This window comes from Lemur catta, chromosome 4 (assembly GCF_020740605.2).
Source record: "Lemur catta isolate mLemCat1 chromosome 4, mLemCat1.pri, whole genome shotgun sequence".
In the NCBI taxonomy this organism is placed as follows: Eukaryota; Metazoa; Chordata; class Mammalia; order Primates; family Lemuridae; genus Lemur; species Lemur catta.
In genome coordinates this window covers 23,868,838-23,883,345 of record NC_059131.1, presented here as the reverse complement: position 1 = coordinate 23,883,345, position 14,508 = coordinate 23,868,838, and the positions used below count along the sequence as shown (strand labels likewise).

The 14,508-nt window shown below is 37.0% G+C and overlaps 1 protein-coding gene across 2 annotated transcripts in view; it reads right to left on the bottom strand.

Moving 5' to 3' along the window:
* TTC27 (tetratricopeptide repeat domain 27) overlaps nucleotides 1-14,508 on the bottom strand; it is a 139,564-nt gene that overhangs the window by 111,640 nt on the left and 13,416 nt on the right. For both annotated transcript variants that reach the window (XM_045549351.1, XM_045549352.1), the window contains exon 5: nucleotides 14,363-14,465. In XM_045549351.1, the coding sequence (XP_045405307.1) occupies nucleotides 14,363-14,465 (103 nt within the window). The remainder of the gene's footprint in view (nucleotides 1-14,362; nucleotides 14,466-14,508) is intronic.

The following is a 14,508-nucleotide window of genomic DNA, read 5'->3' as shown; positions in this document are numbered from 1 at the left end:
ATCTTCCCAAAAAGTTCTGGATGCAGAAATTATGGGATGTGAGGGTTGGTCAAGGTTTTTAAAAATTCTCTCCCAAATATCACAGAAAGGCCATACATCTAGGGAAGACTATCAAATTTAAACCATCCTAATACCACATAAATAAGTCATAGAAATGCCCAAAGTTGGCTGTATGTATCTATCTTCCCTCCTATCTACCTACATACCTTCCTACCTATGTATATATGTATATATCTGTATATATTATCAGCATAAACCAGCTTTCATCTTATACTTCTGTGTTTTCTCTGAATATCTTATGTGTTTGAGATCAAATGTTAAAGCAGAAGAATAGATTCTGATTTTTTTTTAAGAACTAGCTTACTCTTTAGATTTTAGCAGCCCCTAATAAGCTGAATTTTGAAACTTTAATACAGTCATGCATTACTTAACAACAGGGATATGTTCTGAGAAATGTGTCATTTGGCGACTTTATTGCTGTGCGAACATCACAAAGTGTACTATTTGCACAAACCTAGGTGGTATATGGCCTACTGCACACTTCCAGTTCCATTATAATCACATATGTGGTCTGTCATTGACCAAAAAGTCTTATGCCACACATGACTGTATATGTAAATGGTTGTGCTGGGAACCAAAAAAAGGAATCTTCAGAGAACAAAAACTAAAGGAAAACTGCAACTCATGGAAGTAAGCATGCAATGAAGCCATATTCTTCCCTGAAGCTATCTACCAAACCCTAGGGACCTCAGCATTCCATTTATTAACTTTTTTTGAGACAGAGTCTCACTCTGTCACCCTGGCTAGGGTGCAGCAGCGTCATGATAGCTCACAGCAACCTCAAACCCCTGGGCTCAAGTGATCCTTCTGCCTCAGCCTCCTGAGTAACTGTGACTACAGGTGTGTGCCAGCACGTCAGCTAATTTTTTCTATTTTTAGTAGAGATGGGGGTCTCGCTCAGGCTGGTCTCAAACTCCTGACTTCAAGTCATCCTCCTGCCTTGGCCACCCACAGTGCTAGGATTACAGGCATGAGCCACCGTGCCCAGCCAGGATTCCATTTTGATGGCTGCAAGGAGCAACCACAGACTACAGATGAGGCCTGGACCCACCCAAAGTAGGCCATCTAGCAGATCCATATTTACAGTTGTGACCCAAAGAATTATATCTCCAACTTAAGATTAAAATAGAGGTATAAGTCTGCCACACAAAAGAGGTAGCAAGGAAAGTGGCAGGGGGTGAAGGGGAAAAAATTTATCCCAAGAATTCATAACCATAAGCCAGCCTTCACACAGATCTGTAGACTGAATTCAGGGTAGCTATGTAGTCCAAAAAACCTCAAGCCAAAAATTTAGGTTCCCCAGAGATGCAGCAGAAATAAAGACAAATTCTCTTCTGAAGGAATGCAACTTCAGTTAGGATTCAAAGAATTCCCACAGATAAAACTCCAAGGAACATGACTCATAGCAAAACAAAACAAAACAAAACAAACTCCCACAAGACATAGAAAATAAGGTCCTAATACCTGAAAGTCAGCAGAAACAAAAGACAGAAACAGACTCTCAAAGACTTCAGAAGCTGAAATTACCAAACACAGTATATGAAATGTTTAATAGGTTTCAAGAAATAAAAAGCCACTATAGAAATCAACCAGACAAACTGGAAAGAAGCCCAAAAAAGTCTAGAAATTTTTTCTTAAATTAAAATTAACAACTAAAGGGACATATCAGAGAACTATTAATAGAAGACAGATCCAAATAAAGTTATGCTGAATGCAATATAGGGAAACAGAGAGAAAACAGAAGAATTAAAGATGTTGAACATGCAGATGAGAAGATCTAACATGTTTAAAGATGCAGAAGGAGACAAGAGACAAATATCTGAAGAGATAATGGCTAAGAATTTTCCAGAAATGTGGAAAGATACTAAATCTCAAAGTCAGAAAGCCCATTAAATCCCTAGCAAGATAAGTAAAAAGAAATCCATATCTTGTCTGAACATAGTCAAAGTAAAGAACCACAAATACAAAAAGATCTTATGAATAGGAAAAAAAAAGGTAGGGCTACTCACAAAAGAACAACAACGGGACCAACTACTGATTTCTCAACACCAACAATGGAAACCAAAAAAACAGAACAGGGTCTTCATGGTGCTGCCTAGAATTCTTTAGCCAATGATTCGAGGAGGGTAAAATGACATCTCGAAGCAAAGAGAAACAGTTTATCACCAAAATATGCTCATTCAAGTGGAGCAACTGCTGAACTATTTTATGTAACTTTTAGCACACAAAAACATAACTTTTGAGCTTTACCTCCCCTAAGTAAAAAGAATAATGAGAAAACACTGCCCAAAAGCATAAAGGAAAAGAGCCAAAAACCACATTAACATTGTAGTTTCAAACTTCTAAAAAAAAAACCACACACACACACACAAATCTTTGAAGTTTAGAAAGTAGGAAGGCTGAGTCTCTTTATGAACAAGTTTTAAGGAGGATTGAGGCTTTTAACTGCTTTCAGGGCGTCTGATTTAGAGTAAAAATTAAAAGCTGCTAGAAGTATCTGCTTCAGCAGAAAAACTTTCCAATGTAATTAACCTACCGATGAAGACATATAAAACTCTGAATAAAGAGCAATAAAAAGATAGAGAATAGGTGTTTCCCCAAAACCAATGCAGTCATCTGAGTGACAAAACTCTCACAAGAAGCTGAAGCTCATGGATGTTCATTAGACAAGCGTAAAGAAAAACAAAGAAATGTCTTCAGATAATGCCTGTAGAGAGACACAGAAGCAGAAGTAACAGTAGATATGAGAGATAGGTTGAAATATATCTAAACCTACAAAATGAAGAAAAGTGACACCTGATAACTCTTGATTAGAATAAAACTAGGGTCACAGTGACACCTCATTGAGATCTAGTACTAAACAAACTATCAAAAATTTGACTTTTTTAAGTAAAGAACTGTATAATTTCTTCGATTAACACATGGTCATTGAGCAGCTACTATAAAAACTCAGAAACAACTGAAATATATGGCATAATCATCAACAAAATGGACTGAGTCCATCCTAGCTAACTCCCTTAACTGATTCCCATTGCTCTTAAGAGATTGCTCTTAGAAAATTCCTAAGCCTGGCTTATCCTGTCCTGCACATTCCTGGACCTCTGTGCCCCACACAGTCCTCTCTCTGCTCCAGGCACCATGACCTTTCTTTAGACCCTCAGACAAATGACACTGTCTCAGGTTATAGAGTCTATATGGTTTGTATAAGCCTTTCTTTCTAGCATCAAAGGTTACAAAGCTAGCTGTCTGTCAAGACTAACCCATCATCTACATACAAGATGCTCCTTATCTGATTCTACTATAGGTCCAGATTCCCTCATCTGCAATACTGATATCCAAAAAGCTCTGAAAATGATGTGTTCTTGCAACTTGTTTGGGGGGCTGGGGGGGGTGGGATCTGACCCAACCTCATTTGGCAGCACAATGCGACATGAAGGAATGGGCAGAACTAGCCCTCCAGATGATACCAAAGGGTAGGGCAAGGTAAGAGTGCAAATGAGATGAGGAACAGAAGCTTTTACTACGTAAGAAAATCAGGGGATCCTATTCACGTCAGCCAACTTTTAAAGCCTACCTTCTAGCATCAAAATGTGGCAGGAAATGCAGGGAGTTAGCTACACTCCCAGCAAAAAATCGGGTCCCTCAGGCAGGGGTTATCGTAAAGGATGAAAAAATAGTAGGAAACAGAAATAAAAATAATACACAGAGGCAAAAATATAGTTTATAAAGAACAGATTTATGAAGATAAATAAGGAGGGTCCTCGGAGGATTACACGTCTTTCCCGTCAGGCGTGCAATAGTGACTGAAGTTTTACACAGGTATTTATAGGTACAGCATTTTGGTTGCCAGGGGTAACAGGATTTACATAATAACAGGCAGTTCAGTTTAGGTCCAAAGTCTTCCAAGAGGCTTCTACAGATCCCTTAATTAACTCTATCTATGTGAACAAATGGTTACAAAATCTTTTTAGGGGAAACTTCTAAGTTTTAAGATAAAGCTATCACTTTAGCAAAAAACAGAGACACCGTGGCTCTGGTTATTGTGTATTAGAGCAAAGATTTCAGAAGTCAAGCATGACCTGTCCCTTATGCTAATTACTTTAACTGCATGGGTCTGTCTGGGCCCCGGCTCGGGAGGCATGTTTTTTCTATCAGCTCCCATCTGGGGCATCCTGTCTTTACTGATCAGCTCCCCATCCCATGGCTCCATGCAAAACCTGCTTTGTCTTTCAAAGCAGGTGAGAACCACAGGCCTGAGACTGCAGCATCACCTTGGAAAGCAGCTGCTACTGGCCATTAAGACACCCTCCTGAGGCGAGGCAGCTTTTGATATGTGAACTAACACGTTCACACTTTCCTACAGGGCAAAGCCTTGCAAAACTCCTGAAATCATTTCTGTCTCTAAAAATATAGGGGGCATTTCTATAAATCAATATTTCTTAGGCTCAACAAGGAAAAGACTGGAAACAGTCTAAAGGTCTCATGGCTATCAATAGAAGATCAGGTGAATAAATTATAAAACATTCACATATTACAATAGTATGTAGCCATAAAAAGTAATGAGCTTTAGCATATATTAAGTAAATAAAGCAAAGTGCCAAATGGTACATATAGCATATTACATCTTGTGTAAGAAAATGGAAGAGAGAATACCAAAGAGCAAAAAAAATGCTAGAAGAATAAACCTTCATAAAACCAATAACTGATAAAGGGGAAGAGGAAGAAAAGGGTAGAAAGGAAACAGAAGGGAGACTTCTCTAAATAGACCTTGACATACAGCTGTGATTCTAGAATCAGATAATTGGTTTACATATTTGAATAATAAAAATAAATAAAAAAAGAAAAAAAGGTAATCACTAAAACTTGAAATCAAATTTTAAAATAACCCTATTTCAAATATATTTTGAACATTTTGACTTAGTGTACATACATCCTTAATGTAATATATTCTAAGGGGAAATAGAGCTACAAAGAAACCTTGAACCTGATTCAGTGGTCTTATTGCTAATAGTAGTGTTGGTATTGCTTTGAAATTTTATATTTTATATCTATATATATGAGCAAATTAAGTAATTATGTTTATATTGTTAGTAACAAGATTTTTAGCTTAAGAAAAGAATACAAATATCAACTGAGGACATAAACATGACACAAGATTAAATGTTAATTGGAGCTCCTTGGTCAGGGCCAGAGACTTGACAGGCATGTTTACTGGGGCCTGGTCTTGGCTGGGGATTCAACCAGCATGTCTGCCAGGAATGAAGTCTCAAACAGGGTCTCAGTTGGAATGTTTGCCCATGCTGGAGACACAAGTTATGCATTTGCCAAAACCAGGACTGGTGCCTTCACCAGAGACTCACTCAATATGCTGTGAAGTCCAGGGTGCAACCAGAGAGTCTGCTGGGGCTGGGGATCAGCCAGAGACTAGACAAATACACTGGCTGGGGTCCCAATGGTGTGTTCAGCAGAGCCAAGTCAGGGACTAGTCTGTGTAGTCTGTGAGGCCAAGGCCAGGTGGGTGGCTATGTGGCTGAAGCTAGAGCCTTCTCATCGTCAGAGAAGGGAGTTATAAATATGGAATAGGAAAAAAATATATGGAATAGGGAAGACTAGAATAAACCCTGTGATGTTGGTTGGAATTGGAGATAATGGTGTAAATTCATGGTTTTTAATATATAAATACAGAAATAGATATAGAGGTGCATGTATATGTATGTATGTCTGTATACACATACATACACTTTCTAGCTATGTGTGTTGAAAGGATTTAAAAGGAACCAGAGTTCACTGGAGAAATTACTGATTCCAGGGCTGGAACAAGAAAATGCAATATGAGGCTAAAACATTTTCTTGTGTCAGAAAATAAAGACATGTTCAAATACAGGCCAGGCACGGTGGCTCATGCCTGTAATCCTAGCACTCTGGGAGGCCAAGGTGGGAGGATCACTTGAGGTTCGGAGTTGACTTGAAGTCAAGAGTTCAAGACCAACCTTAGCAAGAATGAGACCCTCATCTCTACAAAAAACAGAAAAATTAGCCAGGTGTGGTTGTGTGCACCTATAGTCCCAGCTACTCAGGAGGCAGGAGGCTGAGGCAGGAGGATTGCTTGAGCCCAGGAGTTTGAGATTGCTGTGAGCTATGATGATGCCACTGCACTCTAGCCAGGGTGACAGAGCAAGACTCTGTCTCAAAAAACAAAAAACAAAAAAAAGTTTTCAAAACCATGTCAAGAGGACACACCAGCCATTTTGAACAAGCTCCCAGGCCAAAGCTGGAATAACCTGAGCATCGGAAGAGTGGTAGTAACAGACTGTAATCCATTGAATAAGTTAGGAATCCATGAGTCCATACTAATATCAATACATAAGTGAATAAATCCAAAGTTTGGTGAGGAATAGGACACTCTTATGATTGGCCTCTAAGTACATCACCACAAAACATGAATTATAAAGAAAAAATGGATAACTGTACAGTAAAGAAGACTGACAGACACCACGTTAATCAAGTGACCGAAGTTAACATCATTGGTAATGGAACAAAGCGAAGTTGTGTGCCATCTGATAGGATGCAGTGAGAATAACACAGCATGACTTCTGTGATTGAAAGAGACTAAAGGGATATGACGACTGAATACAATACAATTACGATCTGGATCATTTTGCTATCAAGGACATTTTGGGGACAAATCCTGAAAGGTTGTAATTAAATATTAGTAATGAATCAATGTTAATTTCCTGCTTTTGGTGGTCGTATTATGATTGTATAGGAAAATGCCTTTGTAGGAAAAACACACTAAAGTATGCATGGGTGATGGTGTGTCATGTCACCAATTATTCTTAAATAGTTCGAGGGGACAAAGTTCTTTGTACTGTTATTACAACTTTTCTAGAAGATTGTGAGTGTTTCAAATTATGAAAAAAAAAAAAAAAAAAAAGCTCCCCAACTACTGGCAATTAAAGAAAAATAATTAAGAACACAGTTTGCCTTTCCTGCATGAGCTATACTGTGGGATTAGCAAATAGCCCTGATGAGGATGAGCCCTTCCTTACAAAAGAATTCTACGGGGAAAAAAGTAAATGAAATGACTCAATTATGAAATCACTAAGTAAGTAATTAAGATTAATGGAAAGACTGCACTTTCAGGGCCAAAAGCAACCTGGGTTGCTTAAGTAAAATGCCAATCAAATGGAGGCTTTATAAAATCCTCAGTAATTGGTTGAAGGGTATCCTTTATAAGCCATTAAAACCTGGGAGGCACGCAGCCAATCCTGTCTAAACAGGAAAGTGCCTGCCAACTCCAACTCATTTCCCCTCAAAAATCCTCTTCCCTCAACCTCTATACTTCTCAAGCTTCATTTCCCACTGCTGCTCCCTCTGATTTTTCCATCCTTCTCCTGCCTCTCTCTCTTTCCAACTATTTCCCTCTCTTCCATCCTATAACTTTTAATCACTATCTTTTGAGTTATTACATATTCTTAGAATTGTGCTAGATCCTACAGCAAGGTTTAAGTCTTGCTCTCTCCTAAAAATGAGGTGAGGGGAGGAAGAGCTGGGTAGCTTGGAAGAGAAGACACGCCATCATTCAATACAAAGATAATTTTATTCTAAATAAGTACCAAAGGGGCAAATCCATAAGACCTGGACAGTTGAATAAACCTTGTCAGAAGGGTAGAGCCTTCAAAGGTGGGTAGAATTTGGCCAAAACCTTACATCGAAATTCTAAACCGAGGGGTCCACATGTGTCTCATCCACTGCTGTACACCTAGCACCTACCATAGTTGGTGTTCAAAAAATATCTTCGGAGTCAGCAAATATTCAAAAATCCTTTGATGGCTATCACCAATAAGACGGAAATCTAATGTCCTAGTGATCTAGCTCCTACTTACCTGTTCAACCTCATCACCTGACACACATCCCCTCACACTCTGCTCCAGCCATTCCAAACTGCTGGAATTCCCAACCGTACAAAGATGTTCCAAGTCTATGTGACTCTCTTTGTGCATATTACATGCCCTTTCCAACATCTCTACCTAAAAAAATTCCTACAACTCTTCACGATTCAGTGAAAGACTCAGCCACTTTGTGAAGCCTTCTCTGACCTCTCAGGTTCTGACCAATCACATTTTCTCCTTCATTCCTTACTCTTTATGCTCTGTTTTTCCTGCCTGTATTTTGGCCCCTATCTCACTGAGTTCACTGATATTCACAACACTTAGCACAGTGTATGGAACACTGAAAGCATTAAAAAATATTTTTTTAAATTAAATATCAACTTGAGCAGGAGATAGAAGGCCAAAGATAAAAGTGAGACTAAAGATTTTCCTTATTAAAAAAAGATAACATGAAATTGGTATTTATCAATAGAAAAATAAATCCAGTACTGATGTACAGGGAGAACAAAAGCCAAGAAAGAGCCAACATGTGAATTGCAACCTTCAGACATAAAGTGATGACAATAACCTTAAGTAACTGGGGGGCTGGCCACACAGAAGGAAGGACAGACCTATCTTGTCATTCCCTACTGCCCAACAGCAGTACTATCCAAAACAACTCTCCCTGATGATGTTGAGTAGTCAATAGACGCACGGTCCAAAATGACAGCCACTAGCCATATGTGGCTTCCGAGCATTTGAAATGTGGCTACTGAAACTGAGGAACTGAATTTTTTTAATGATTTCATTTATTTTACTTATTTAAGTTTAAATAGCCATATGTGGCCAGTGGCTACTATATTGGGCAGCGTAGCTCTAGTTAGTAGAAAGAATGGTTGTGACAGAATAAAAGACTTTTTTAATTAATAAAAAGAAGCACTTTGTAGCAATTATGAATCCTAACAACAGAATGAGCTTCTTCTCAAAGTAATCTCTGAAAGTGTCCAAGAAAAAAGGAGATAACTTTTTTAGACACAAGCTTCTAAGAAGCCAGTATCAGGATGAGTAAGAAGTTAGACTGCAAAACAGTGCATTATTTTACACCTGGAAAGAATTCAAAGATCATTTTACAAGGAAGGAAACATTGGTTTGGAAGTCAAATGAGCTGCTCAAGGTCACACAGGGAATCAGTAACAAGAGTAGGAACTAAAAGCCAGATTTTAAGATGCTATGTCCTGTTAATTGTCTTGATTATGATACTTTCACAGGTGGACACATATGTAAAATGTTATCAATTGTACACTGTAAATATGAGATCTATTGTAGGTCAATTAAACTTTTAAAAAAGCTGTTTTTAAAAAAGCACACTATATGCACTACTATATTATCTTCAGTTTTATCTCACAGAGTTGTGAGGAATAAGCTAGTTAATATACTTAAAGACTTCAAACAGTGTTTGATACAGAGTGCACACTATAGAAATGTTAGCTGCATTATCATTATTAGTTACTAGAATTCTGCTCTACTGACCAGCTTGGAGAAAGTAAGAGAAAGAAAAGTGAACAGTACTTTGAGTCAGAAACTCCAGATCATAGTACTGATTCTTTGGCAACTTCTCTGAGTCTCAATCCTTTGTAAAATGAGTTAACTTGACAAGACAATCTCTAAAGGGCCTTTCCAAACTAAAGATTTCGACTAGGATAACAGTTGTAGAAGTGGAAAAAAAGGGATAGATATGGAACCCTTAGGGAAGAACTGATAAGATTTAAGAACTAGCTAGAAATGTAGAATGATGAAAAACAATGAGTCAGCTACAAACACAACTTTCTGAGCTTTGGATGACTGAAGGTTTAAATAAAAAGAGGAATATGTTGACCCAACAGACATATATGTATTATTTTAATAAGTCAGTAGATTCTCCATGGAAATGGATATTCTTGAGCTCTGGATCAAAATGTCAACCAGTATGTTTAAAATGCCTTCTTGTGAAAATATTTTAATGCTATGTTAAAATGAAATCCCTATGGATTATTGTAATTATAGATAATGATATTTAGTCCACTTAATAACATTCATTCCAAAATATCAAATTTATGGGAAAAAAAAATCAATGTATACATCAGTCACCAAGAAATTAATGTATTGAACAATTCTTCTGATGTAGAAACAACCAAACCCCAGAGTCACAGAGCTGCCTGTAGATGTCACAGCAGAACTCAATGACAAAGCATTGTAATCTGTTTTCTTTTAGACAGTGGTTCCATAAACTCATCTTCATATAGCTAGACTGCAATATTACATCTCATGCACTACATGCAACATGTTTTCAGTATCAGATCCCACAATAAATTGTTGTGCGCCCTGAAGTAGTCTTTAGAGAATCATGGTGTCATTTAGTGTGACAGCCAAAAGAATGTCTTAGATCATGCTGAGGGATATATTTTTCAAGATTCTGACCTACTCATTTCATAGATGTGATCAGCCAAGCAAAGTTATGCTGACATTCTGATAGGCACCATTCCACAATATTGTACTGATGTAACATTCCTGGACAAAAATCTAAAGATCACAGTTGTTCACAAAACCCTTTGCTTATATTTCACGGAATGAAAAACATCTTGCCAACTTTTTGATGATCTTTTCAAGGGCAACATTTCAAACATAATATCCTTCTCTGGACATTGAACAGTATTTCAGTTACAACTGACTGGTCAAAATTTGGGTCAAATCCCAGAACAAAACATTTTTTAAATAAAATTGTTCATGAAATGTTATAGCTTAATACTATCTGCAGACCTATTTAGACAGAGCCAAAATGGACCAATTTATGACTAGATAAAATGAAAAATGTCATTGATTAGCCTAGAACAGCAACATAAAAAATACTTAATCCCAAGGCAAAGCAAATGATACGCTGAAATACATTGCAGAAAAGAACAGAGACCACTTGGGAAATGAGTCACTTAGAGTCATATTTTCCAGATATCTTAGTTAACCTTTTCTGTTTTGGAACATAATTTTAACTCTTAGAATAAAATTCTCTCTAAAACATACCGTATGGTTCCTGCCTTTTAAAAAGATATGTATTTTTTCTTCTTGATGATTAAGGGCTATCATTATGAAGACTAATCACTAAGATGTGGTAAAGATGTGGCCATAAAATGCAGATTTATATAATATGGAATAATATGAAATAAAAAGAAGAAATGTATTTTCCCTATAGCACTTGCATCAGACTTGATTTCCTAAAAACAAATAAGCAAACCTCCCAATGACATCTTGCTTTTTGTTCATTTATCGATTTTCCATAAAAGTATAATGAAGCATAGGTAATTGTATAATATCCTACAAAGTATAATGTAACTACCCTTTTGTAAAATGAAATAGTGGCTGAATCCTGATGCCATCTTCTTCCAAATGCTTTCATTGTCCTCTAGTAAAATCAACACTGCTTCACATCACTATCAATGACATGCAACTCATCCCTGGATTTCAAAACTTTAACCTAATTTCATGAACTAGAAGCTTATCCCCACTATTCCTTCTCTGTTGTACAAAATTGGTTTATAGTGCATATTTTACTTCATTTCAAAAGTATGTGATGGCACAAAAGGGGTAAGATTTAGTCTACACAGTTTTCATGTTACTAAAAGTAGAAAGAGGACAACAATGTGTCTGCTAAATGGAGCAGCAGGTCTTAATTTTCTCCAAGTCCCATGTCATATTTCATTTTGAAGAAAACTCTACACCTAAGCAACAGTATTATGAGAAGATTCAAAGTCTCACATAAAACCTGTATAGGATCAACTTTCTCATAACTTCTGTAATATATCACTTTTGAAAAACCTTTGTTCAGAAGTTAACTCAGATAAAAATTGCTATTAAGATGGAGGGCAAATATTCCCAGACACCAACACTGCTTCCTTATACGGACTTCTACAATTTCTCCCCTAAAAATTGCAAATGGTAAGGGCTCAATAAATGTTACATGTTATTTTCAACAAATGTGTACTAAATATTTACTATTTTCTAGGCACTATGCTAAACAGAAATAAGTAAAATAACTCAGCCTTCAAGGAGCTGACAACCTAGAGTGCTCAGTGCCTTAGTGAAAACATACGTGGTTTGGTAGGTTAAATTTGCTCATAAGTCTTTTGCAATCTAAAAGCATTAAATCCAACACTTTTTGCAGGAAAAAGATAAACTGTTTTTCAGTTGTTACTTAAGAAATATCACTGGACAGAAAAGCAGACTCCTTCCATTTAATAAAATGACTAATCTGCTATCTCAAGTAAGGTATAAGTCTCAGGACAGAATAAATGTTTTTTTAACATACAGTTGGCCCTCCATAACCACAGCCTCCGCATCCACAGATTCAATCAACCATGGATCAAAAATATTCAAGAGATAAAAATAATTTAAAAATAACAATACATGGCTGGGCGCAGTGGCTCACACCTACAATCCTAGCACTCTGGGAGGCCAAGGTGGGAGGATTGCTTGAGCTCAGGAGTTCAAGATCAGCCTGAGCAAGAGCAAGACCCCATCTCTACTAAAAATAGAAAAATTAGCCAGGCATGGAGGCATGCACCAGCTACTTGGGAGGCTGAGGCAGGAGAATCACTTGAGCCCAGGAGTTTGAGGTTGCTATAAGCTAGCCTGATGCCATGGCACTCTAGCCCAGGTGCCAGAGCAAGACTCCAATCAAAAAAAAAAAAAAACCAATAAAAAATAATACAAACAATACAATTTAACAACTATTTACATTGTATTAGATATTATAGGTAATCTAAAGATTATGTGATATATATGGGAGGATGTACATAGGTTATACACAAATGCTACACCATTCTATGTAAAATTTTGTTATTTGCAGGGGCAGAAGGATGAGTGGAGTAGAGGTATAAGGGGTCCTGAAACCAATCCCCCATAGATACCAAGGGATGATTTACAATGTTTAATTAAGTTCAGGTGGTCTAACATGCCCTTGCTTGTGCTATAGCCTTATGTTATCTAAAATCTTGAAAGAATATAAACTAAGTCCTGGTACAAACAACATAAATGAATCAATTACTATATTGATTGAATAATACTTTCCTTACTTTTTGAGTTACATATGTATGTTCATTTTATCTAAGATTAGCACATGCTTATGTATTCCTATCCCAGAATAAAATAAAAATTCAGAAATTAGTTTCAACCAATCACCTAGCTTAGTCATATTTATTACTATATAAGCTAGAGTCCTCACCACTATATTCTGGCCTAGCTTCTTACTATATAGATAAACCCTTGAAGGAAACAGACCCCAGAAAGGTACAAGAGCTTCTTGCAATCACACATGCACACATGAGCATTATTTTATGCCCTCATGAATGTGCTACCTCCACCAAGTACAGATCACTGCTTCTCCACACAGAGTGATGCTAACCACCACTCCCGCCCCCCCATCCCTTACACACACTCTCTCTCTCTCTCTCTCTCTCTCTCTCTCTCTTTCTTTCATACTCTTGGAATGTGAAAGGAGTAGGGGCTTTGGAATCAGACACAGCTGAAGTCAAATCCCATCTCGGTAACTCAGAAACTCATTATCAGGGCCAAGTTCACTTGGGTTTATGTATTCTTTCACCACAAGAGAATTTGTTTTTGTTTTGTTTGACAACTTTTGCCAAGAAAAGTTGTTTCAAGAGCCCAGGGATACTGAAAACCAAGTGTCCAGGCACCTAAGAGTCTCCCCTTTTTCAAAGTGTTTCCCTGCGATACATGAAGAGTATCTCCAACAAAGGTAGCAGGAGGCATTTACAGGGGTGTTTGGTTTATAATTATTTGGCAAATTTTTAATTTATGTTTTATATACTTTTCTGTATGCACATTATATATTACAAAAAAAAAATAATGTAAAACAGCCTCCCTACCCATTGTCATCCTTAGCAAAATGTATTTTCTATGAAATGTTAAAAAAATGAAGGCTTCCTTAACACACTCAATAGGATATAGGATAAATAATATCCTATTTTGTGTGTAATTTAGCATAATTTACTCTCACTCAAGTCAGTTAAGGACTTTTCTAAAAAATAATAATAACAATATAGAGAGTTTATGTTTGTTTCCAATGAGGCTTCTTAAAGAACAGAAAATATTAAAATACCTTTAAACAATCTGTGATAAAATCAAGGTGACCTACATAGAGCAAATCACCCATTATAAGTAGGTAATATATATGAAAGTGTTTGCCTTTTTTAAAACTCAAAAGAAACTCTATGATCTGACACCCAAATAATTTGTGATATTTTACATCCCCAGGGAAAAACAAAAGAAACAACTTCAAACAAAAAGTCACTACTATCTGTCAAATAATAAACTAAAAACAAATGTCTCAGCCAAGAAATTAGAGTGGAGCTACAAGCCCATATCAAAAATCTGCTACATACCTTCATCAATACAGTTTTCAGCAAGGGCAAAAAGCTGAGGTGAGCGTTCCTCAAGCAATTGCTGGTGAATATTCGCGTATCTCAAAGTCCACCATGGTAAGCTCTAGGAAAAAAGCACCATGTAAGCTAAAATAACAGAACACTTA